Raw genomic sequence first — 24,836 nt, 5'->3', positions numbered from 1 at the left:
GCCCTGGGACGAAGCCCACAGAACAGAGTCCCATTGACTGAGGCCATCAGGGCTGGGTGGGAGGAGAACAAGTCAGCCACCGGGTGTTGGGGTGGCCGTGGGAGCCCTTATCATCCTGTTCCAAGCGAGGACTGCCTGGGGGGGAAGGTGGCATCCTGCTCCCAACAGTCTGTCAGCCCCAGCTCTGGAGCACAGGTGAGGGCTGGGAGGGGCCCTCCTGCCTGCTGGGGAGAGGGGATTCCCTCCAGGTCCGCGGCCCCTCCCTCTCCTCCTAGGGCAAGGGGGCAGGAGTGTGCGTGGAGCCCAGGGACCGGCCCAGCTGGGAGAAGATAAAAGGCCATTGGTGGCCCAGCAGCTCATGCGCTCCTCCTGCTCTCAGCCTGCTCCAGGGCGGCTCCAACAGCCATGAGGTCCTCCCTGTCTCGACAGACCTACTCCACCAAAGGAGGCTTCAGCTCCAACTCAGCCAGCGGAGGGGGCGGGTGTAGAACCCGTACCAGCTTCAGCTCCGTGACAATGTCCCGGAGCAGTGGCAGCGGTGGAGGGGCCCGCTGTGGCCCCAGCCCCACTGGCTTTGGCAGCCGGAGCCTTTATAATTTGGGGGGCAGCAAGAGCATCTCTGTCAGTGTGGCTGGAGGGGCCTCCTCCGGCCGGGCTCTGGGAGGCTTTGGCTTCGGCAGTGGGGCCTTCATGGGCCTGGGGGCTGGCAGGCAGACATTCGGGCCTGCTTGTCCTCCAGGGGGCATCCAGGAAGTCACTGTCAACCAGAGTCTGCTGACCCCCCTCAATGTGGAGATAGACCCCGAGATCCAGCGGGTGCGCACCCAGGAGCGCGAGCAGATCAAGACCCTCAACAACAAGTTTGCCTCCTTCATTGACAAGGTGTGGGGTGTGGAGAGGAGGCAGGGCCTCCGAGGGAGGTGCAGGGGGCTGAGGCTGTTCCAGCCCACGTGCCCCGGGTGGGGCTGGGTGGGAGGATTGGTTTCCATGGGTCAGAGCCTGGGGGCCGAGAGGTGGAAGGGGGTGGTCCTCGGCATCCTTGCTGTGAGCGTGAGGGTGGATCTCATTCTACACATGGGGCCTACTGGCCAAACCCAGTGATGGTGGGAGGCTTTTTTATGGTCATCTTAAGTATAATTACATGGCAGTCTTATTCTACAATTGAAACGTGATAGTCCTTGCTGCTCTCAGTGTGGGGGCCCTTATTGTCATTCTGTAGCTGGGGAACTGAGACGCAGGAGTTCAACAAGTTACCCCAGGTTGAGGTCGGGGCCCTGTCTGCCCCCGTTCTCTCAGGCTTGGAGGAGGCCTAAGGGCAAGACATGATCAGAGCACAGTTGGGGAGGTTCTCAGGGGATGTGCCTCATTGCTTCTCCTTTTCCTGCTCTCCCTGGAAGTCAAGAAGCTCAGTGCGGGGTGGACGGTGAGGTGGGTGGTCAGCAGGTACCGTGCCCTGAGGCTGTGGAGTCGAACTGTTGCAGACTGGGAGGGTCCTGAAGCCTTCTCTGGCCTCCAGGCTGACTAGGGTGACTCTTGTACTGCTTTCTGGTACTTCTTGGCCCATCTTGCTGGCATTGTCTTCCTTGATCTTGAGCCTCAGCAGCAGGGTCACGATGGGAAAGATCTGGTGGACAACTGTAGCCTGGGCTGCTGATTTGTGCTTTCACAAAGAACACCCACATCCCCATTTCCATGCGACCCTCAGTGGTTCCCTGACTCTGGTACCCTTTTTTTTTTTGGTACTGGGGATTGAACTCAAGGGCACTAAGCCCCTAAGCCACATCCCCAGTCCTTTTGTGTATTTTATTTTGAGACAGGGTCTTGCTGAGTTGCTTAGGGTCTTGCTGAGTTGCTGCAGCTGGCTTTGAACTCCTGATCCTCCTGCCTCAGCCTCCTGAGCTGCTGGGATTACAGGTACTGCTGCACCCGGCCAGTACCATTTTTGAGATGAGAAAAATGAGGTCTAGAAAGGTCGAGTGATTTTCCCAGACTCACACAGGCACATGAAGGCAGAGACAGAACTGGAGCCCACGGCCCTGGGCACCAAGAGTGCACCCTCTACCTGGAGCTGTCAGGGCCTGTGGAGGTGAGAGACCTGACAGCAGAGGGTGAAGCAAGCCCTCCCACCCACCTCCTTGCTCTCTCCCCTAGTAGTGACTTTTGGTTTTTGGTGGGACTGTCTCAGGGATCAAATAGGCAAAAACTTTTCTTGGGCATCCAGAATCACTGCCAGGGCACTGGAGGTGTGAGAGTTGTGTGTCCGGTGGGGATACACTCAGAGCCCTGGTGGGGGACAGTCATCCCCTCTCCCCGGGGAGCACTGTTAACTCATCCTCTGAGCCTCCCTCTGAGCCTACAGAAATTGGGCCCAGGCATAGAGATTAAAAAATAACAACAACAACAACAAACCTGGAAAAAAAATGAGGAATTTGCAGAGAAGTTGAAAGAATAGTCCAACGTGTTTCTAAATATTCTTTCAGATTCAGCAGTTGTTAACATTTGGCCATATTTTTTTTTCTCTCTTTCTTGCTTTGTGTGTGAATCGTCAGCATTTTTTTTTTTTTTTTTTGTACCAGGGATTGAACCCAGGGGTGCTTAACCACTGAGCCACATCCCAGCCCTCCCTTATTTTTTTATTTTTTATTTTGTTTAGAGACAGGGTCTCACTGAGTTGCTTAGGGCCTTGCTAAGTTGCTGAGGCTGGCTTTGAACTCCTGATCCTCCTGCCTCAGCCTCCTGAGCTGCTGGGATTCCAGGTGTGCGCTGCTGCACCCGGCCTCATCAGCATTTTTGAGAGTTGATTTTGGTGCAGAATTAGGGTTCAGAAGCATTGACCTGGTCCTGTTTACTCAGGATGAGCAAGAAAGGGAGACACAGAGAGAAGTGGTGTGACCAAGGCCAAGCTGGAGACGCCTGAGCTGGGGTTCTTGTGTTTGTAAACTCTTTAGAGTCCTTTCCATCAGGTGGGGCTGTCACGTCAGCAGAGACTGCTCCCCTCAGGACTGTCTCCCCTGCAGGGTGCAGGTGCTGCCGCTCTGCCCCTGTGATGCTGGCTTGGGAGCCATGGGGTGGTGGTCCCTGTCCTCAGTCCCTCCTGTGGCCAGAGCATGACACCAGTCTACCCTTCTTTCTCTGGCTCAGGTGCGTTTCCTGGAGCAGCAGAATAAGGTGCTGGAGACCAAGTGGGCGCTACTGCAGGAGCAGGGCCAGAACTTGGGTGTCACCAGAAACAACCTGGAGCCCATCTTTGAGGCCTACCTGAGCAGCCTACGGAGGCAGCTGGACAACAAGCAGGACGAGCGGGGCAGGCTGGACTCGGAGCTGAGGAACGTGCAAGATCTCCTGGAGGACTTCAAGAACAAGTGAGGAGAACCGGGCAGGCCGGTGTGGGGCGAGGGGCAGGGTGAGACTCTCCCTGGGGAAAGCCTCCCAGTCCCAGGGCTCTAGGATCTACCTGGGGTCTGCACGGCCAGAGCTGGTTCCCTTGGGTGCTCAGGTCCAGGACCTGCTGCTGCCTGGAGAACCGGAGACTTAGTTTGTGTATTGTTTGTAGTTAAAAATCAGTTTTATAAGCTTCTGGGTGTGGTGGCGCATGCCTGTAATCCCAGCAACTCAGGAGGCTGAGGCAGGAGGATCATGAGTTCAGGGTCAGCCTCAGCAGCTTAGAGAGACTCTGTCTCTAAATAAAACATAAAAAGGGCTGGGGATGTGGTTAAGCGACCCTGAGTTCAATCCCTGGGACCAAAAAAAATTTTTTTTTTCCTATAAGGTAGGGAGAATAGTATACTGAACCCCCATGTTCCAGTCCACTTTAATAATTATTGACTCATAGCCAATCTCACTTCATCTCTCCCTCTACCCCCTCCTCTTTCCTCATTGTCTTGAAGTGAATTGCCGCCATCAAATCATTTCATTCACAAATATTTTACTAGATCTATTTATATAGTTCATCTGCCTAATGTTATAAAACATGATCATAATGTCATAATAATACTCCAAACAGTAATTCCTCAACATCATCAAATATCCAGTTTTGAATTTTCAATTGTTCCATAAATGTCATAAATTTAAAAAATACAGTTCATTGGAACTGAGCTCCAAATAAGGTTCACATATTGAGATTGGTGGATATGTATATTTATAATTTGAAGGCCCAAATTTTTCCATAACTCGACACCAGCAATTTCTCAACCTTAAAATTCTCAGCAGAAATGGATATGGAGGCGTTGGTTGTTGTAAGTGACATCCAGTTGTTGAAAGTGAATGCAAAGGTAACCATTGTTGGCACATCTTTCACATCTTTGGTTGCTCCTATAAAGCCTCTGAAGGGCTCTGATCCAAAGAGATGAGTGCTCTTGATTGTCATGTGATTGCACAAAGACTGGGTCCCTTTCCTCAGGAAGGGGTTGGGAGAGAGACTGCTTTAATAAAGTCAGTACTCTGGGTTTTTCACTGATTGGCCACATTAAAGAATTGCTCCCCAGCTGGGCATGGTGGTGCATGCCTGTAATCCCAGCTACTTGGGAGGCAGAGGCAGGAGGATGGCAAGCTTGAGGCCAGCCTGGGCAACTAGTGAGACCCTGTCTCAAAACAATACCAAAGGCTGGGATGTAACTCAGTGGTAGCGCACTCCTGGTTCAATCTCCAGTGCTGTGAAACAAAATAATAAAAAAATAAAAACTGCTCCCCAAAAGCATTCTTGGGCCATGGGGGACCCATCAGGGCTTCCTTAAAGCCAGGAGGGTCCAATACCTAAAAGACAGAAGTGGGCTGAGCCTTCCTTGTGTAACAGGTACGAGGATGAAATCAACAAGCGCACTGCTTTGGAGAATGAGTTTGTGGTGCTCAAGAAGGTGAGCAGGGTGGTGGGGAGTCGGGGAGATGGTTCTTTGGCTGCCAGGGTGCTGGGCTGACCCAGAAAGCTGAGACCACTGTAGATGGAGCCGTCTGCCTTGCTTTCTCCTTCTCCCCCAGGATGTGGATGCTGCATATATGGGCCGAATGGATCTGCATGGCAAAGTGGACAACTTGACCCAGGAGATTGACTTCCTCCAGGCTCTCTACGAAATGGTGAGGTGGCCAATGGACAGTGATAATTCCCTTACAGTGCCAGGGATTCCCCATGGAGATCTGAACTGAGTTCACCAGTGTAACCTCATTGGTAAAAGATGGGCTGTTGGGGGTGCTGGGGGCATGTAGCTCAGTTGGTAGAGTGCCTGCCTCACATGCACAAGGCCCTGGGTTCAAGTTCTAGTACCACCAAAAAAAAAAAAAGGGGGGGGGGGAGGGATGTTAACCCTTTCACTAGTACTTCCTTCCATATGTTAAGGGCTTTCGATGGGCCAGACACTGGTCAAACCTCCTCTCCACAGCTCCATAAAGTAGGTACTATTGTTGTCTCCACTTTATAGTCAAGGACTTGAGAGTAACTTGTCCACTGTCCCACAGGTAGAAAGAGACAGCATAGGAATTCAAACTTGACCTTAACTCTAGAACCTGACTCTCATCACACTGTTCAGTTGCTCTCTTCCTCTCCAGTTTGTATTGGAGCAAAGATGGAGGAGCAGAGATGGACAGAGAGGAGGGAAAGTATTCTAGGTTGTTGAGGGAGGTGAGGTGGGGGTGGTGGGTAGATCAAAGAATCCACGAGGGGTTCCAGGAGACAAGGTGGCTTTAGAGACTAAGGTGAGAGGGTTGAACTTAATATGAGTTGACCAGAGAATTCTAGGTTCCTCGGATCAGCAGGGACAGTGAGACTTGGTCCAATGCAAGAACCCTTCCTGTGACCTCTGTGACAGGAGATCGTGTGGCTTCTATTGGAACACTCCTAGTGCAGGGAGCTCGCTGTTTTTGAAGCTGTTTTGTTAGCATTTCTGACCTTGACTGGTCCTGACTCTGCCCTCAGAGCTATATATATCCAGTTGTCTTCCATGTGACATGTGTCTTTTCCATAACAACTTATAGGGGGCAGGATGATTAGGGAACAAAAATCTGTGAGGAATTTCAGGAAATAGTTTTTTTTTCTTTTTTTTTTTGTGGTGCTGGGGATTGAACCTGGGGGGCTCTCTACCATGGAGCTATACACTCCCAGCTCTAAAAAGATAATAGAATAATAATAAAATAATAAAATGAAAGAATAATAAAATAGAAAACTATTTGATTTTGAGACAGGGTCTCACTAAGTTGCCCAAGTTGACCTTGAACTTGCAACTTTCCTGCTTCAGCCTCCCAAGTGGTGAGGATGACAGTCGTCTGCCGTGGTGCCTTCCAGGAAATGGGAGTCTTAATGAAGTATTCAGAAAATAGAGGGTCAGGAGGGAGAATTGACATCCACCCACGCAGCCTGATGTTGCCCCTGATGTTTCTGTATTATATTTAGAAGCCATCTCATCCCTAACCCCCGGATTTTTTCACATGAATGTTTTCAAGGGAGACAGGCATCTACTCTCCTACTACTTTGTATTTGGGTAGTTGAATTTTTGGAACAGAATACAGGAGTTTATCATCTTCTTTCTTTCCTGTGGGTTTATCCCATCGTTTGAGGCCCTCAGGGCACTGAGAAACTTGATTCTGCTATCCACTGTACTAGTAATGCCCTGCTTTGGGTCCTCTGGAGACTGGATAAACTTTTAGTTTAGTTATTTAATCTAGACTTTTTTTTTTTTTTTTTTTTTTTTTTCATGTACGTTGTGCTGGATGGAATCCAGGTCCCACAGCATGCTAGACAAGCACTCAACCACTGAGCTACACCCCAGCCCAGTTTAGTTATTTGGAAACTTCAGCGTAACTGGGCAGGATGGCACATGCCTGTAATCTTAGGTACTTGGGGGGCTGAGCCAGGAGGATTGCAAGTTCAAAGCTAGCTGCAGCAACTTAGTGAGGACCTGTCTCAAAATAAAAAAATAAAAAGGGTTGGGATGTGGCTCAGTGGTTAAGTGCCTTGGGTTCAATCCCCAGTATTACCACCACTACCACCACCACCACTAACCCATAAAGCAAACAAACAAACAAAACCCAATAAAATCCAGTCTAAATTATTGATACAATAAAATTCAGTCTAAATTACATGTTAAGGCAGGCAGTCAAGGCCAAGATCAGAGCCCTGGGGATCTTCAGTGGTGACTTTCTACCCGGCCTGTTGCTCCTTTAATCAACAATATGTGGCTGACGTGCCTCAGCTACTTTAAGTTGCTGGGGCTGGCTTTGAACTCGTGATCCTCCTGCCTCAGCCTCCTGAGCCACTGGGATTTAGGGTGTGTGCCACCATGCTGGGCCCTCAGCGACTTTAAAATCTACCTACACACACCACCCCTGGACTACCTCTTCTGGTCCAATTTTCAACAATGCCTGGAAAGACTTGGTGAAACAATGCCCGTGGCTGGTCTTTGGCCGTTTGGTAAAGGAATGACGTCCATTTGGTTTAACGTTTCCTTTGGAACCTGGAAAGTTTCATGTGTTCCCCTTCACTTTATGATTCCCGCTAGAGGTTTGTAGGAGTCCATGTCCAGCTCCAACCTGGGCATTTCCCCGCTTCTCCCTGGCTGTATAGTTCTCTTCCAACATCTCCACTCCTGCTTCCAGAACAGAGCTTGCTGGGAAGGATTCTGGCTGTCATGCTGTTTCCAGGTGCTTCTGCAATTTCTTCTTTGCTGGTGGTCCTTCCTGGCGTCGGGCTTCCTTGTCCTCTCAGGTTCTGTCTCCCTCCCCTTCTTCTCTGAATATTTCAACATGGCGTTCTTATTGTCTAGGGCACATAGCTGGCTCACCCAGCATTCCTATTCTTTGCAATGCTTTGCTCTGTTAGCAGATATTTTCTAAGCACCTTCCATATGACAACCAAGACAAAGTCCCTGCCCTTGGGAGCTAGGGTTAGCAAGTGTTGGGAGCCATGTTGGGGACTGGCACAAGGTGCTGAGGTACAGGGAGGAGGTTATAGCTGGTCCTTCCTGGGAGGGCTGGGAGCCCCACCAGTGGCCTTCTGGGAAGCTGGTTTACAGAAGCCACCATGGGGAATCCTCACTACCACTGCATGGGGAAGGTGTTCTCCTGGGCATTTTACACAGGAGGAGCCCGAGGCATCCCTGAATGACCTCGGGTACGTGATTGGTGTTCACCAGGCCAGGGAGCCATCTTGTTTGTTTCCAGACTTGGATCAGTTTTCCACACACAAATGAGTCAGAGATGGGGGTTCCTCTCTTCCACCCCCTCCACCTTTAAAGTCAATCTGACAAAATAAATCTATGTCAGTATGGATATTAATTTTGGCTTGGGTTTTTTTTTTTTGGGGGGGGGGAGTGGGTACTGGGGATTGAACTCAGGGCACTCGGCCACTGAGTCACATCCCCAGCCTTATTTCATATTTTATTTAAAGACAGGGTCTCACCGAGTTGCTTAGTGTCTCGCTTTTGCTGAGGCTGGCTTTGAACTTGCGATCCTCCTCCCTCAGGCTCCCGAGCTGCTGGGATTATAGGTGTGCACCACCGTGCCACTGTTTTTCTTTCTTTCTACTTTTGTCTAGGACATCTCAGGTTCTGGGGTCAGATTCCTGAAACCAGGCTCCCCATTTACTGGTTTGTGATCTTGGGCAAGTTACTTAATCTCTTTGTGCTATTAGAACAAGACACGTAGAATACTAACTCATGGTGCCTGTCAACATCTGCCACAGAACCTGAACCACAAGACCTGCTTGGTGACAGGAGGTGGTAGATGGCTGTTATTGTTACTCTCTCTGTCCACATGGCTGTCGTGAGGGCTGTGGTGTCAGAAGCACTGGGGTCTAGATTGGAATACAGAAGGTATTGACTTCTGCAGGGAAGTTTCTCTGCCCATCTGGAAGTCCAGAGGAGAACCTCATGGCCGAGGGATTTGTCAAGGCTGGGGTTTAGGGCATTTGGTGGCAGTTCAGGAGGGACCAGGGGAGCGAGAGGCAGAGCCCCCTGGGAGTCAATGTAGTCACGACCCAGTGACCAGAACACAGAGACCCTCGGTTCCCTGTCCCCTTCCCTCCTGTCACCTTCCCTGCTTGCATGTCAATGCTGATGGTCCTAGAAACCCAGGGAGGGCCCTAGAGTCTCAGGACAGTTGGGAGTGATCCTAGGAAGCCATTTGAACCTCGTCACCGCGTTGGTGCATGTTCAGTTCCCCTTCTCTGATCTCTTGGTGGCCTGCAGTGTACTAACATAATGAAGGCTACAAAAGGGAGCCCAGGTCACAAGTGGGGAGACTGAGCCTCCTCCTGCAGCCATGCACGAGTTCTTTCTAGGATGGAGCCTGGGAAAGCCTAGGGTGGCCCTCCTGATGCCACCCAGGGGCCTGTCCTCTGTCCTCTGCTCCATCCCCACCAAGGTCCTGGTAGCAGCTGTTTCTGTTTCTTCAGGAGCTGAGCCAAGTGCAGACCCACGTGTCTGACACCAACGTCATCCTGTCCATGGACAACAACCGCAGCCTGGACCTGGACAGCATCATCGCCGAGGTCAAGGCCCAGTATGAGCTGATCGCCCAGAGAAGCCGGGCTGAGGCCGAGGCCTGGTACCAGACGAAGGTGAGAAGAACGGCTGGCTCAGGGGTTGGGCACAGGCCGCCGATGGCAGAGGCCTGGGCCACTGGGATGCTGGAGCCCTGGGAGCCAGATGCACTGAGCCTCCACAGGGCCTGACGGGCAGGTGGGCCCTGGGGCCAGTGGTTGCCTCTGTGGTCCTGGTGCTCACACTCTGATACTCACTGCTGCCTTTTTGGCCTCCAGTACGAGGAGCTGCAGGTGACAGCCGGGAAGCATGGGGACAACCTGCGGGACACCAAGAACGAGATCGCGGAGCTTACCCGCACTATCCAGAGGCTGCAGAGTGAGCTGGATGCAGCCAAGAAGCAGGTGGGCCTCTACCTGGGGCCTTGGGGTCAGGCTGGGCGTTGGCAGGGCTGGGGAGCCTTCTTCCATTGTCATCCTGAGGGGCGAGGCCAGCTCCTCTTCTGATAGATGGGACAGCTCAGATGCTGAACCATCAAGAGCAGTGCATTCCATTTATAGGGGAGGAAACTAGGGCCCAGAGACTTGGGGAAGGGGTTTGTCCAGGGTCAAGCAGCATATAAATGGTAGAGCAGGTTGGTCATGTCCTCCAAGGAGACTGATCCATCCCATCCTTTGGAGGAGGCAGAGGTTTCCAGGATCCAGGTCACAGAGGCTGACCCCATTTAGGGTATGGTTAAAAAAGCATGAATTCTCCAGACCAGAAGGAGGAATCTGGCTAATAGTGAGGCTGCATCATTTACTTTATCTCTTCTCAAGCACTGGTCTGAGCTGCAGCTGGAGGGATTGAAGTTAGACTTCAGTAAGGGCTTTCCCAATGCTGCCACATGATCCTGATGTGTAATACTCCTTCTTTCAGATGCGCATTTCTCCTTCTGTTCTCTCTCTCTCTCAGTTGGGGCAGGGGCTTGGGGAAGGTGATGCCAGGCTTGGGGGGTAGAGAGATGAATGGGATGATCCTAGAGAGTGTTACCAACAACTTTCACCCCCTGGGCAGTGTCAGCAGCTGCAGACGGCCATCGCGGATGCGGAGCAGCGTGGGGAGATGGCGCTTAAGGATGCAAAGAAGAAGCTCGGGGACCTGGACACGGCCTTGCACCAGGCTAAGGAGGACCTGGCCCGGCTGCTGCGTGACTACCAGGCCCTCATGAACATCAAGCTCGCCCTGGACGTGGAGATCGCCACCTACCGCAAGCTGCTGGAGGGCGAGGAGAGCAGGTGGGGCCCCTCTGCCCCTCGGAGGGCTTCCAGTCCCTGCCAGGGGAAAGCCCTGCAGAGCTGCTGGCGGGGAGAGGGGAAGCACTGGGGAGTGGCCCCTGACTCACCTCGGGGACACTCCCCCCCACCCCATGGGCTCCACGTCTCTGCTGCTTATTTCCTGGGCAGCATAACCATCCTTAATCCTTGGGGTGGCCAGCAGCCAGGTGGAAAGGACACTTCCTCTTCTAACCCCAGATTCCACGGCCGGCCAGCGTAAACTTGAAAAAAATTCCACCCCGCCAGGCTTCCAAACTCTCATCTCCCTCAGCAAGAGATGGAGAGGAAGTGGGCAGACCGGGGGCGGCTCCGGGAGGTCAGGGGCTTTGTCTCCATGGAGCAGAGATGCCGTCCACCGTCCTGGGGGGACCCAGGGGAGGGAAAGTGGGGGCTGCATGGCCTGCTGGCAGCCTGTCCAGAGCACATGGTGGGAGGGCCTCGGGTCCCACCCCCGCTGCATGCTCACACTTCTGAGGACTCCTGGTCTTGTCACTGTCACCGGATCTTGGCCCAGATCTAATCTGACATAAAGGCGGGGGTGGGGGGTGGGGGGGTGGGGGTGGGGGTGGGGGGTGGGGTGGAGAGGGTTTTCTGCTGGGTTCCTGGGCACTGACCCCTCCCGGCCTTTCTGCTTCCCCTAGGATGTCTGGAGAATGCCCCAGTGCAGTCAGCATTTGTGAGTATTTGCTGCTCTGCTCCTGCCCCACCCCTGGCCTGGCTCCAGAACCCCCGTCCCTCCAGCCTGTCCCTGCCCTAAAGCAGTCTCTCCTCCTTCCCTGGAGCGTTCAGAGCATCACAGAACGAGCTTCCCGTGCTGTGCTTCCGTGCCCATTTCTCATAGGAAATTTTCAATGTCCCAGTCCCGCAAGGATCTTCTGCCACCCCTGCCCTGCACGCCCTTTCCTGGCCCTGCCTCTGGCCTGATCCAGACCCTTTGCCTTGCAGCTGTGACTGGCAACTCCACCACCGTGTGCGGAGGCAGCGCGGCTGGCTTTGGGGGTGGCGTCTCCCTGGGTGGGAGCGGGGGTGCCTGCAAGGCTGGATTCAGCACGAGCATGGGCTACGGCAACGTCAAAGGCGGGGCCGTCTCCGGCGGCACCTCCATCCTGCGGAAGACCACCACGGTCAAGACGTCCAGCCGGCGGTACTAGCGGCGGAGACTCGCCCGCGGGGCCCTGCAGTCCTCTCCCTGCCCCACCTCTGCTGCCCTCCCCAACCCTCTTAGGAGCAGGAACAGCCCTGGGACCACAGATCCAGTGTATTTCCACACCACACTCTTTGGGTATGATTCGTAGTTGGGGAAGGGCTCAAATCTCCCCAGTTTTTCTCCTGGGATGTGCTGTGGGATGGGAGGTCAAGGTCACCTTGAGTGATGTGTCTGCATGATCTGAAGGTGACCACTGAGAGAAGACTGGACGTCCCAGGCCATCTCTGCTTCCCTCACCTCCTCTGTCTTTCTGCTCAGAGTCCAGGGCAGGCTGGGGATGAGGGGGGAAAGTCAAGGGTGGTTCCCAAAGACCCACCGCCCTCCCCAGTCTCCCACACCCTCTTCCACCTGTCCCTGCCTGTGCCTGCCATGTGTCTCAATAAACAACAACCCCTGTCAGCCACTGTGGCGGTCTGTCCTGCCTGGGAAGTGAGTCACGTTAATTGATCAACACCTGATGGTCACCACCATGCACTCACTACGTCCCGGTCACCTTGCTGGTCAAAGTGCATTGGCTCCGATGCCACCACTCCTGTAGGGCCTGCGAGTAGCGAGTGGGAGGAGCCTGAGGTTCTGAGGGAGGATGGAAGCTGCTGCAGGCCTGATCCAACTACTGGGTGATTGCCTGTCACTCAGCCTGCCCCCTGGTGCTCATTGAGCCCTCACTTCTCTGAGGAGCAGGTAGCACTATTTGTTCAGTGCAGAGATCCTGAGCTTCAGAACTAGGCAGACTCGGTTAAATCCCAGTTCTGCCACTTACTAGCTGTGCAACATTGGGCAAGTCGCTTAACCTCTCTGAGCCTTAGTTGCCTCTGTAAAGTCAGGATTGTGAGGGAAACATGAGTAAAGCATCTGGCTTAGGGGGTCCTCAGGAATGGGTCCCCTTGACTTCGCTTCCCCTTGACTTCTGGATTCCCACATTCTTTTGGAGTCAGATGGTTTCTGTCTCAGCCCCTGTATTCAGTCATCCATGCGAATGCACATTCAGTTGGATTTTGTGGTTCACAAATACATTACTTCACCCCAGAATTCAGGGGGGTATGTGATACCCCAATTTACAGGTGAGGCAACTGAGGCTCCTGGAATGAACCCCCAAGACCACAGCCAAGTCCTGGCCTTGTCACTGGATCTCGGCACTGATCTGGTCCAATGTAAAGGCCTGTTGGGGAGGGTCAGAGGCACTGGGGGTGCCATTTCAAGCCTTCCGTCCTTTCTTCCCAGAAGCCGCCTCCATTCCACCCCTGCCTCTGTCTCCCACCAAATCTCCCTAGCCTCCCTCCTTCTGGGCTCTCAGAATCCGCCCCCTTCAGCTCCAGAGCTCTCTACCCCAGCCCAGACCCCACCGCCATCCACGCCCTGCACTTCCCACAGGCTGCCTGCTCAGCCCGGCCTCCTGGGCCCCAGTCCTGCCCGGCTCCTCCCTCTCCCTGGGCAGGCGTGCTGGACCCTCCTGCCTGGCCCGGAGAGCTGCTGGCTGCTGCTGGAGGGGCCTGCACGCTGGGCCCACCTCAGAGGAGTCTGGGGGAGCTGGTACAAGCTTGTGCAGGGCAAGGGGGTGCCAGCAGAGGGGTTCTGAGCCGAACCCGCAGCTCAGCTCAGGACCCAAGGACTAGCACCCCCCTCACCCGGATGCTCCCGAGGTTGCGAGTCAGCCACACTCATTTCTTCTCAGGGGTGCAGACTGCTCCTGATGTGCACACTTTAGTGATAAGAGCTAGTTTTCTGAGTGCCTACTGTGTGCTGCTAAACCTCAAACAGACTCACTCCTCCCAATAACCTATCATAGAAACACTGGCAGATGAGAAAGAAAAGGCACAGAGTGGTTAAGTAATTTGTCTAGGGAAACACAGTTAGTAAGTAGCAGAACTGGGTGTGGAATCCAAGCAATCTGGTTGCAGAGCCCAACCCCTTAACCACTGGTTTATGCTAGTTGTTCAGGAAAAGAAACAGAGAAGTAGGGGGTGCTGGAGCTAGAGGGGGTGTTGGACGTAATCTTGCTTCAACTTGTCATTTTATAGGTGAGAAAATGGGCTGGGAGGGCAAGAACTTGTCTAAAAGCCACTATAAGCCAATAGTAGAGTGAAAGAAGAAAGCTTTATTGCTTTAAAATTACGACTTAGAATTTTAATGAACAGTTGTTTTAATGAAACATTGAGTAATTAAAATTCAGCAATTACATCGCAGTCCAGGGGTCCCCCATCAACAACAGGTTACTCAGAAATCCTTCCCGGGCTTCCACACAGAGTTCCTGGTACCTGGGGCCCCCAGGGTTGCTCCAGGGCCCGGGAGGCTAGCAGGCTGGAGCGCTCTGGGTCTCTCCTCTAACTTTCCTTTCCCGGCGTTACTTTGTTGCGAGAGTAATCCTGGGGCGGGAGCCTGGGAGCCCCCTCTGGTGCATGCCCAGGACACGGCGGGCCGGGCAGCCCTGGGGAAGCGGCAGCCGCCCCGCCCCGGTTCTAAGCCCCGCCTCTCCTCGCCCTCCTGGCCTCTTCCTGAACCGCTGACGACCCTTCTCCGCAGAATCTCTGATCCCCTTGTTGGCTGCTGCTCCCCGGAGTGACTCAGACCGTCAGGGCCGGGTGGCTCAGTGGGGCACGGGCACCGACCTGGCCAGGGAGGGCGGGAGCGCTTTCTCACTCCGTGCACCGGGCTTGGGGCCACCGTGACAGAAGGGCCTCGGGATCCGTAATCCCAGGGCTCACCCTGAAAGCCCTGGGCGGGCACACCCTCCCGCCCTGCTCCACACCCGCGTCAAGATCGGGAACCTCTGCCAGAGGGAAGGAGGGTCACCGAGGGCAACAGTAAAAGCTGAGTGGGGACAAGAGTGAGGGGAGGGGGCCCAGCTCTTGGCCGCCACTGCCAGGTAGAACCTCGCTCTGTTGGCCAGCTCTGGCCAGGTGGCAAGGAGACAGCTGTCCCAGGAGAAACTTCTCTTCTTCTCTCACCATAGGGTGAAAAAGCTCTCTTGGTAGAGAAGTTCTTCTTTATGTCTACCTTTAGTTTCTTATGCTACAGTTTGAGTATTTTGTGAACTTCTGGGAATTCTGATTTAATAATAAGGCCACAGGATATGACTCTAGACTAGAACTTTCTGATTGATTTGGAATTATCATAAGTTAATTTGGATTTAATTAATTGCAGACACAGGGTTGACTCCTCAGGACAGTGTCATTGAGTATACCTGTAAGGATGGGGCACATAAACCATGAGACAAGAGTAAGGGCAGAAAGGAGCTGAGCCACGTCTAGGGAACACATAACATGCTGCCAAGACCCTGTAGCTGTTATGGTTGACCATTCGTTACAGGTCTGTATAAATTACTGTGTATTTTTTCCTGAAAATTCCAGGTGGGGCAGAGCCGCCCATATAAGACATTGCAGTCTAGAGGTGAAGATCACAAGTTTGAAGTCAGACAGATGGGACTGGTTCCCATCTCCATTACTTCCTCACTGTGTGTTCTCAGGCAAGTTACATAACCTCTCTGAGCTTCAGTGACTGGAGCTCTAAACGGCATGGCAACTCCACTTTAGCAGGATTGTAGTGAGGAATGCAGCTGTTATAAGAGCACCCACTGTTCACGCATAATGGCAGTTCTAAGTAAGTCCCTTCTACTTGAAAAGAAAGCATGGTCTTTAAAGATGACCAAATCATCTTACTTTTGGTCCCAGGGAGGGCGTATGCTTCCAGTTACCTTCAGGAAGTCCTCTGTGGAGGCTTCACATTTTGGGACCCCACAAGCACCAAATAACATTGACACATTACGTATTGCTCCTCTGGAAATCTCCTCCAGTCTTGTGTGGTTTTTGTTTGGGACACTGGGCGCAACCATGGGTACACTGTACCTGCATCATTTCCCCCTGGTACTGCAGTGTTACAAGACCCAGTGGACATGTCATGGGCCACTAGGGGCTTTGTGTCTGGTGATGCAAACCTTGGTGGAGGTGCAGAGGTGGAGATGAGGCGCTGGGGCCACACTTGGGGCACATCCCACTTGCCCTTGGGGCAGGGACCAGTTAGTTAGACCTCAGGTCCCCGAGGGGGACCCCGAGGTCTCCTCTGCTCTGAGGGGGCGCCGGGTGGACATCAGCTGGGGGTCATCACTGGATGCCAGTGCCCTCCAGGCTCCTTGCTCCTGAATAGCTGGCTCAGTCAGGTTTGTGCGGGTGCTTGATTCTGCACTGGCTGGACACCAAATGGACATACTGACTTCATGCCAGGCAGGAGAGGGTGGGCGAGAGGCGGGGAGCGCGGAGACTTTGGGACCAGGGTGACGAGGGTTCAAGTCAGGGCTGTGCCACATGCCGTGTGGATCCGGGAGCTCTTTGCCCTCCCAGTGTCCAGGTCATCATCTGTAACAGCCAGCGGCCGGCTGCAGAGAGCCTCCAAAGGGACCGGTGGATCCGGTGTATGTCAAGCATCCGGCACCGCACCTGGCACAAAGATGGCGCTCAATAAATACTGGTTGAAAGAATGAGCAAATGTCCAGTCCCTTCCCTTGCGGGAGACGGTCCTGGCTCTAGAAGCTGCCCTGCTGCCAGGGCACTGTATTGCTCCAGCCGTCTCCGTGGGTGGTTTGACGGGCTGGGACTCAGTACAGCCCCTCTGCCAGCTCCATTTGCTTAGAGGCTCCTGGACGGTGGCTGGGCAGGTGGGCAGGGCGGGAGAGAAGGAGCTGGCTGAGCGTCCTGCAGCCTGGTCCCTGGGGTTCCTGACCACCCTCTCCCACTGCACGGGCCTGGGTCGAGGGAGCTCTCACTTCCGCTACAGCTGACCTTCATTTGACCGGGGTCGGCTCTGGCCTGTGGACTCATCTAGGCACTGGTCACTGCTCCTTCTCTGATCTGGGGTCACTTCCCCCAGGAGGGACTGAGGAGAGGAGGGGGCACAGGTTCATCTAACTTCTCCTTGTGAGCGTTAGTGACAAAGCCTGGTCGGGAAGAGAATGAGTGCCTGCTAACCGAGGTGCCAGCACCACTGGCACATTGGCCCGTGACCTGTGCGGCAGGCGTTCCATTTGACAGATGAGAAGGTGGGTTGGTGACCTGCCTGAGGCTGCAGAACTAATTAGCAGCAATAGGTGGCATTTGAACACAGATCTGTGGTAGAATGTAAGGGTTTAAACTAGAATTTTATGTATGAACACACGGCTTTCTGCAGAACGCCATTCTGCAGAATGGGGCTCCTAGCACCAAACATGTTACGAACTCCTGTCCTGAACACTGGGATCATTCTGGAAAAAAAGAATGTGCCCTGTTCTGGTGAAGCCAAGCAAAGCACAGGGTGGCCTGCAAAGGGAGCAGCAGGATACACACCATCCGGGGCACTGGAGTGCATGCTGTTTGCCCCCCACCGAAGCACAGGCCCCTGAGGCCCATGCAGCAGCAGAAGTCCCTGGGGCCGCAAGGGGAGGGCCCCGGTTCCACCAGGGGAGACTGGGGCCTCCCCTTCCCCTCTCCACTGGGTACCTGGCTCTGCCTGGCAGGCTCCCAACAGCTCTTGGTCAAGTTGAGGCAAGTCTGGATCTGGGGGCAACAGGGAAGGCTTCTCCTTTTGAAGGTGACACAGGGCCAGGCACACATGGAGGAATAAGGACAACAGCAATGACAAGCGTCTGTACAGCTGCTCACAGCCTAGGAAGCACCCTGTTAACCACGCTCTCATCTGCCCAGAAAAGGGTTGCACTGTTTCCACCTTTTGGGCCTCGGATGGTGGCTTGCTCAAGGGGTGCTGAGCTGGTGGGAGGCAGGCTGTGCACTTGACCCAGGCTCCCGGGTCCCAAGTTCTGAGGTGTCACAGGATGTCTGACCTGGGGCGTGAAGCCGCTGTGGAGATGGAAGGGCGGTCAGGGGAGGTTGTGGGGCTGGGCCTGGGCAGGGCCTCTGATCCAGGAGACCTTGGGCCCAGTTCAGGTTCTCCTAGAGGGGATGGGATGGGATCCAAGGACCTGTGCCCTCCGAATGACTTCTGTAGGTGTGTTTAGTGACACGCTGAGCAGGTGTGAGGAGGATGGGCCTGTGCCAAAGGCCACGCCCAGAGATGTTTCAGATTTTTCCCTTTATGCCCCTGCAACCAAGCCCTGCTGCACCAGCCCATATAAGAGACCTGGGCCGAGGGCTCCAGCACTCACGGCCTGGCCCCTCTCTCCTCTGTCTGATAGCTCCAAGCTTGTTCTGCTCCCTCCGCCATGATCGCCAGACAGCAGTGTGTCCGGGGCGGGTCCCGGGGCTTTAGCTGTGGCTCAGCCATCGTTGGTGGGGGCAAGAGGGTTGCCTTCAGCTCTGGTTCCATGTCTGGGGGTGCAGGCCGCTGTTCCTCTGGGGGCTTTGGCAGCAGGAGCCTCTACAACCTTGGAGGCCACAAGAGCATCTCTCTCAGTGTGGCTGGGTCCCGCCAAGGTGCTGGCTTTGGGGGAGCTGGGGGCTTTGGTGCTGGGGGCTTTGGGGGAGCTGGGGGCTTTGGTGCTGGAGGCTTTGGTGCTGGGGGCTTTGGTGGTGGGTTTGGAGGTTTGGGTGGTTCTGGCTTCCCTGTCTGCCCTGCTGGGGGGATTCAGGAGGTCACCATCAACCAGAGCCTGCTCACCCCCCTCCACGTGGAGATAGACCCTGAGATCCAGAAAGTGCGCACCCAGGAGCGCGAGCAGATCAAGACCCTCAACAACAAGTTTGCTTCCTTCATCGATAAGGTGTGTGATTGGTGTCCTGGGCAGAGAGGGGCAATGGAAGGGACCTTGGATCAGGGCTCTGTGCAGGCAAAGGGACAGCAACTGAGCTTTTCTTGGCCTCAGTTTTCTGCAATGAAGGGGAGATAGACAGTACTTTGAGTCTGTGGTAGGAGCGGGTCCTCAAAGCAGTTCTTCGTCTGTAGTCCACTAGATGAGCTTCAAGCTACCAGGCAAACCTCTGGGCTTTTCTGACTCTAGTCACACCAGCTATAAAGTGGGCTCATTATTTCCTAGCTTTGCCCTCAGATTTTGGTTTTGGGGAAAAACAGTTAATTTCATGACTCATTTAACTATTGGCACTCCTGTTCTGGGAGCTGAAGAAAACCAAGCTGATTCTGCATATAACCAGCGGACTTCCATAGAAGATTCTAGGCCTCTGCAGGATCTGGGGAGGTTACCTCATTCCTTCTCACTGGCAGCTCAACTGCTACTGCCGAGTCTATTTGAAGAGGAGCTGGGTCTCTTTTGTTTTTGTTGCCCAACTTCCTCTTTCATGAGCGTTTGGAGAGCCAAGTCCTCAAAGCTCAATTCCAGCCTAGTATGGTAGATAGAGTGTCAGGTCAGCCGGGAGAGCTGAGTCACCCGAGATTGACGACTGGGTGGACAAGTGTAAACACTTTGGTCTCGGCTGTCCTGGGTCATGGCGTGTCAGCGTCTTAGGGCTCTTAGACATTTGGGGCGAGGGTGAACCTTCTTGGAGTGGGCTGAGTGGGCACGTTAGCTGTTCTTGATAATTTGAATAAACCAGCGGTAACTTAAGGAGGCTTCACTGTGACTCTGGGATGTAGAGGCATGAAAGCAAGACTAAGAGTTCTTTGGGGCTTCCCTGTCTCATCTTCCCTTTTGGGCTCAGGTGGTGATCAGTCTTCTTTACCTGTTTTCCTGTTATTCTGAAGCCCATAGGTGGAGATGTCACATTCAGCTGCTTCTTTGACCTATCTGGCTAGATCTTTTCATAGAGAGGGAAAGTCCAGGGACATCCCTGGCAGGAAGAAGTCTAGCTGAGACTCAGAACAGGAATTGGGTCTTGCTCATACTATCATGCACAGGTTGTTTGTAGGGGCATATGGGTCTATTGATAAGCAAGCATATTTTAAAAGTCTTTAGTGAACATTCCTTTGCCTTGGATCAGGGTCACTTGAATGCAAGAACCTCCAGACCACAGTTGTGTCCCCTAATTTTATTTCATTAATTCATAGACGCTCCATGTTCTTTTCTGGTAGTTCCTCCAGGATCTTTGGATGACTGTGCTTATAATCTGGTCTCGCTGCACTGGCAGGCCCTGCTACTCTGGCCATGCTCTGTTCTCCACAGCCGTGGGCAACAGGGATACCATGTTGACCCCAGTGAATGTGCTCTGGAGTCGCAATGTGGTAGCTCTGCCTGGGTGGCTCTTGGGCCACCTGGTTGCTTTGGATTGACCGGGTTGGCACTGGTCTTGGTTGACCCTCCAGTCAAGGTTCAATCCTCCTAACTCATCAATGGTGTGGTGCCTTCTTCAAACAGGTGCGGTTCTTAGAGCAACAGAATAAGGTCCTGGTGACCAAATGGAACCTCCTCCAGCAGCAGACGACCACCACATCCAGCAAAAACCTTGAGCCCTTCTTTGAGACATACATCAACGCCCTCAGGAAGCAGCTGGATACCTTGGCCAATGACAAAGGGCGCCTGCAGTCAGAGCTGAAGACCATGCAGGACAGTGTGGAGGACTTCAAGACCAAGTATGTGGGAAGGAAGGAAGGGACCATCCGACACATCTGCCTGGCCATGGCCCTGGCTCCCAGGGCTCCTCTCCAGTGGTTTAGAATCTCAGGTTCTGAAGAGATCCCAAGGGGGCCAGGAAGGTCCTTTAGACAGTGCCCTTGCATCCACATGATCGCGTTTTCATAGGGTGAGGTCTCGTTACCACAGTTGCCCCAGATAGAAAGGTAGTGATACATTCAGGGAGCCGAGTCTGCCATGCACAAACAAGGTCAGACGCTAAACAGATGAAAATAAGTTCGGCATGGTCAGAAGCAATTAAGTTGTAGAGACAGATGGAGCTGGTTTGAATACTGGTCCCTCACTTATTGGCTATGTGACCTTGGAAAAGTTGCATAACTTTACTGAGCTTCAGTTCCCTTAATCTTCAATATCCTTTGCTTTTGAAAATGGGGACAATATTCCTACCTCATGGGTTATGAGAATTCAGTGAACTTAATTAAGATAGAGAAAGTATATAGCACAGCTCTGGACATAAAATGAAGAGCCAAACCCTCTCTCTCAACTCTCTCATACACCAAAAAGAGGAACTGAAGTGTCAGCAACATTCCTGAGAATTTAATCTGCCAAAATGACCAAAAGGACAGTTCCTCCCATGGAGATAAAATCAATTTCTTGCAGATTTTTCTTTTCAAATCTTATCTCTTGAAAATCATCTTTTTGAAGTTTGGGTTTTATGTCTTTGAACACACCAGGGCCTAGACCATTATCTCATATGTAGCAGTTACTCAGTAAATATACATTGAATATTTGTGCACATGGGAAATGCAATTTCCTGGATATTTCCAAATGGATGTTTGAAAACAGGTAGCAGAGATCCGAGAGACACCTGCTCACTGTCAGCTTCTGTCTTTTCCTTCCTGTCCCCACCCCCAGGTATGAAGATGAGATCAACAAACGCACAGCGGCAGAGAATGACTTCGTGGTCCTCAAGAAGGTGAGGCATGAAGGATGGTAGGGAATTGCTTTCAGGGAACCCCTTCCTGTGGGGAGCGGTCCTCAGCTTGTCATGGGTTTGGTCCACTTCTGCTCCTCTCCACCTCACTTGGTACTATCTAGATCTACGCAGCTGAAGGAAGTGGGGAAGGGAACCAAGTTTCAAGGAATTAAGGTTGGGAGAAAGCCTGTTTAGATATTTAACTTCCACGTCTTTTGGTAGCTTTAGGGGCAGAACATAGAGAATGATTGACTATGTCAAAGTGACTGGTCCTGGTCACCTCACCTGGCATTGGGTAGATTTTCCTAAATGCAACTGAAAAGGCTGTAGTTGTCAATGAATACCCTGTCCGCATGGTAATTCTTGCTCCTTAGCTTTCCTCCTTCTTCCCCTGCAGGATGTGGATGCTGCCTACATGACCAAGGTGGAGCTGGAGGCCAAGGTGGACGGCCTGAATGATGAGATCAACTTCCTGAGGGTCCTCTACGATGCGGTGAGGTCTCCTTCCTCCCTCCATTCTCAAAAATTCTCTAAGGCTGCTGGTTGGGATTCAGTTCTTAGAAAAGTCTCCTACTTTATTTCTTCAGGGCAGGGTTTTTCAGCAAGGTCAGAGATGAAGGGGTTGGAACAAAGGAAGGACTTAGGTGAGAGCTTCTCAAAACCAGGTGTTGTTTTAGAAGAAGTGATTATATCTGAAGGTTGCGTGGGATGGCATTTATTACCGTCCACCATTTCTTCTGGTGAAATGGATCCATTCCATTCCCTTCCATCTAACACACAGAACACCTGCTGCTCTGGACATGGAGTGCCATGGTTCCTGAGGAGCAGTAAAGACTAGAAACATTGCTTTCTATCTCCTGAGACATCACCAAACATTTGCTTTATAGTTAGATATTTACTTTCTTCCCACTCCCCACACGTTGGGAATGCCAACCTTGCTTCCTTTTGAACCTGCATCACAGCCTCCATGGCAACAGAGACTTCCCTCAGAGCTCAGAGGAGACTCTCCTGGGGTGCTGATGGGAGACATTTGCTTTGCAGGAGCTGTCCCAGATGCAGAGCCATGTCAGCGACACTTCTGTGGTCCTGTCCATGGACAACAACCGCAACCTGGACCTGGACAGCATCATTGCTGAGGTCCGTGCCCAGTACGAGGACATCGCCCAGAGGAGCAAGGCTGAGGCAGAGGCCCTGTACCAGACTAAGGTGGGTGGTAGGATGTCTCAGGAGTGGGGGTGACTCTAGGGTTTTGTTTTTAATGTCTGTGAACAGGTCCTCATCCCCTTGGTCCTAAGAGCAGTTGGAGATGGGGAGATGCTCCCAGGCTTCATTGAGTCTGGTCTGATTTGGAATCACTGGACATTTTGTGCTATCCCTGCCACCTGTGCCTACTCTCACTGAACCCTACCCAAATACTCTTGACTCCTGATTCCCTGTGTCCCCTTGGTATTAGGTCCAGCAGCTCCAGAACTCAGTTGACCAACATGGTGACAACCTGAAGAACACCAAGAACGAGATCTCAGAGCTCAACAGGATGATCCAGAGGCTGCGGGCGGAGATTGAGAACATCAAGAAGCAGGTGGGTGTCACCTCATAACGGAAGTGCAAGGCAGATGCCCTGGGTTGATAAGCAGGTAAAAGATGCGGTCAGAAGACCCTGAACCTGTCTACCTGGCATTTCTAGTGCCACACCCAGATCTTCACTGTTTTTTTGCCTGTCTATTTATCAGTCTGGTGGGGCATTGGTGGGCTCTCATAGGAGTGCATGGAATGCTTAAGGGTCAGGGAAGGTGGGAAGAGGGACAGTCAGAATCCTGACATCCTAACCCAAGGAAAGCTGGCCCAGAAGAGGGGGCAGGGGTAAAGATGTTGAAAACAGGGCACCAATGCTGCCTGTCCAATGCCCTTGTCCACAGTGCCAGACTCTGCAGGCGTCTGTGGCTGACGCGGAACAGCGCGGGGAGCTGGCGCTCAAAGATGCCCACACCAAGCGCACAGAGCTGGAGGCAGCTCTGCAGAAGGCCAAGGAGGAGCTGGCCCGGATGCTGCGCGAGTACCAGGAGCTCATGAGTGTGAAGCTGGCCCTGGACATCGAGATCGCCACCTACCGCAAGCTACTGGAAGGCGAGGAGTGCAGGTGAAGCGGGGAAGGCAGGGTGGTGACAGAGCGGACAGAGCGGACCAGGGGTGCTGGTGCATTAAGAACCAGGGTGGTGTAGATATCAGGTTCACACTTGGTCCTTAGAATCTGATTCTTCAAGGATAGGTGCATGAGACCTGCTTATTGAACAAACTGTGGCGGGGACTTACTGTGACTCACAGCTCTTTCTCCTCCACAGGATGTCTGGAGAATGCCAGAGTGCCGTGAGCATCTGTAAGTACCTTCTGCCCCTTCATGCTGTTTGTTCACCCTGAAGGGCTCTGGGCACTGTGGAAACCACTGTGTCCCTTGCCCTTCTTGCAGCGGTGGTCGGTGGTGGCTCCAGTGTTGGAGGTATCAGTGGAGGATTCGGCGGAAGCTGCTCTGGATTTAGTCTGGGTAGTGGTTGTGGTTTTGGCTCCGGCTCCGGAAGTGGCTTTGGGTTTGGCGGCGGTGTCTGCGGCAGTTCTGGCAGCAAGATCATCTCTACCACCACCCTGAGCAAGAAGTTCTGATAGAGAAGATGAGGTCCTTGTGGGCAACCAAATGCCACCTGGCCCAGGCCTGGGGTCTCTGTGCTTCCTTTATTTCGTCTCTACCTTCCCTTCTGGTGCTCATCCTGATGCTGACACCTCTACTCGCCCCTGGGATTTCTGCTCCAGGACGATCTCATCTGGAATGTGGACTCTGACCTCTTGGAGTTTGGTAGCTTCTTTTTGACTTGGATCTGGTGACCCACCTCCAGTGGAGGGGGTCTCAGCTTTCACCTCCCATGGACAGAGGAGAAAATGACCAGGAGCTCCCTTTCCAGAATTGTCAGGGCCATACATTTCTTCCCAGCTCAATGCTGGATTCCATCTACAAGAGAACCAAACCCACTTTCCATCACCTGTGCATGGACCAGGAACTGCTCCGTGTCCCATTCAACTCTTCTCATTCTTAATTATCTGCAGATGAATCTTCAATAAAATGCTTTTGTCATTCATTCTGAGCCTTTGTCTTTGTTCCCTGGGGAGCAGTCTCTGGAATCTTGTGTATCTATTAATTTGGGTGAAAGTGAACGCTGGGGGGCTGAAAGATCTGTTTATATGGATCAAGGTCATCTACCAATTTTCAGGGCTCTATTTCTAGTTGCATAGATTATTGAGGTCAGAGGTGTAGTGTACGGAGACTGCAGGATGCCTGTGGGCAGGCATGCAGGCACAAGAGACAACCAACAATTTTACAGAGGATGCCCATTATAGGGTGGCCCAAGGCAGCACCTTCTCTCAATTTTGAGTCTGGAGTGAG

At 52.9% G+C, this 24,836-nt stretch overlaps 2 protein-coding genes across 2 annotated transcripts; both read left to right on the top strand.

The window, feature by feature from the left end:
* Positions 1–356: 356 nt before the first annotated feature.
* Positions 357–12,385, top strand: Krt79 (keratin 79). The gene is made up of 9 exons (XM_047549233.1): positions 357–882; positions 3,142–3,362; positions 4,793–4,853; positions 4,975–5,070; positions 9,377–9,541; positions 9,743–9,868; positions 10,521–10,741; positions 11,422–11,456; positions 11,726–12,385. The coding sequence occupies exons 1-9, from the start codon at positions 406–408 to the stop codon at positions 11,929–11,931; spliced, it is 1,608 nt and encodes a 535-aa protein (XP_047405189.1). The 5' UTR covers positions 357–405; the 3' UTR covers positions 11,932–12,385.
* A 5,780-nt stretch (positions 12,386–18,165) lies between these two features.
* On the top strand, positions 18,166–24,492 carry Krt4 (keratin 4). Its single transcript, XM_047549234.1, has 9 exons — positions 18,166–18,669; positions 20,215–20,429; positions 21,346–21,406; positions 21,804–21,899; positions 22,448–22,612; positions 22,860–22,985; positions 23,323–23,543; positions 23,746–23,780; positions 23,871–24,492. The coding sequence occupies exons 1-9, from the start codon at positions 18,172–18,174 to the stop codon at positions 24,059–24,061; spliced, it is 1,608 nt and encodes a 535-aa protein (XP_047405190.1). The 5' UTR covers positions 18,166–18,171; the 3' UTR covers positions 24,062–24,492.
* Positions 24,493–24,836: the final 344 nt, after the last annotated feature.

This window comes from Sciurus carolinensis, chromosome 4 (genome assembly GCF_902686445.1).
Source record: "Sciurus carolinensis chromosome 4, mSciCar1.2, whole genome shotgun sequence".
Classification (NCBI taxonomy): Eukaryota; Metazoa; Chordata; class Mammalia; order Rodentia; family Sciuridae; genus Sciurus; species Sciurus carolinensis.
This window is presented reverse-complemented; position numbering and strand designations above follow the sequence as displayed.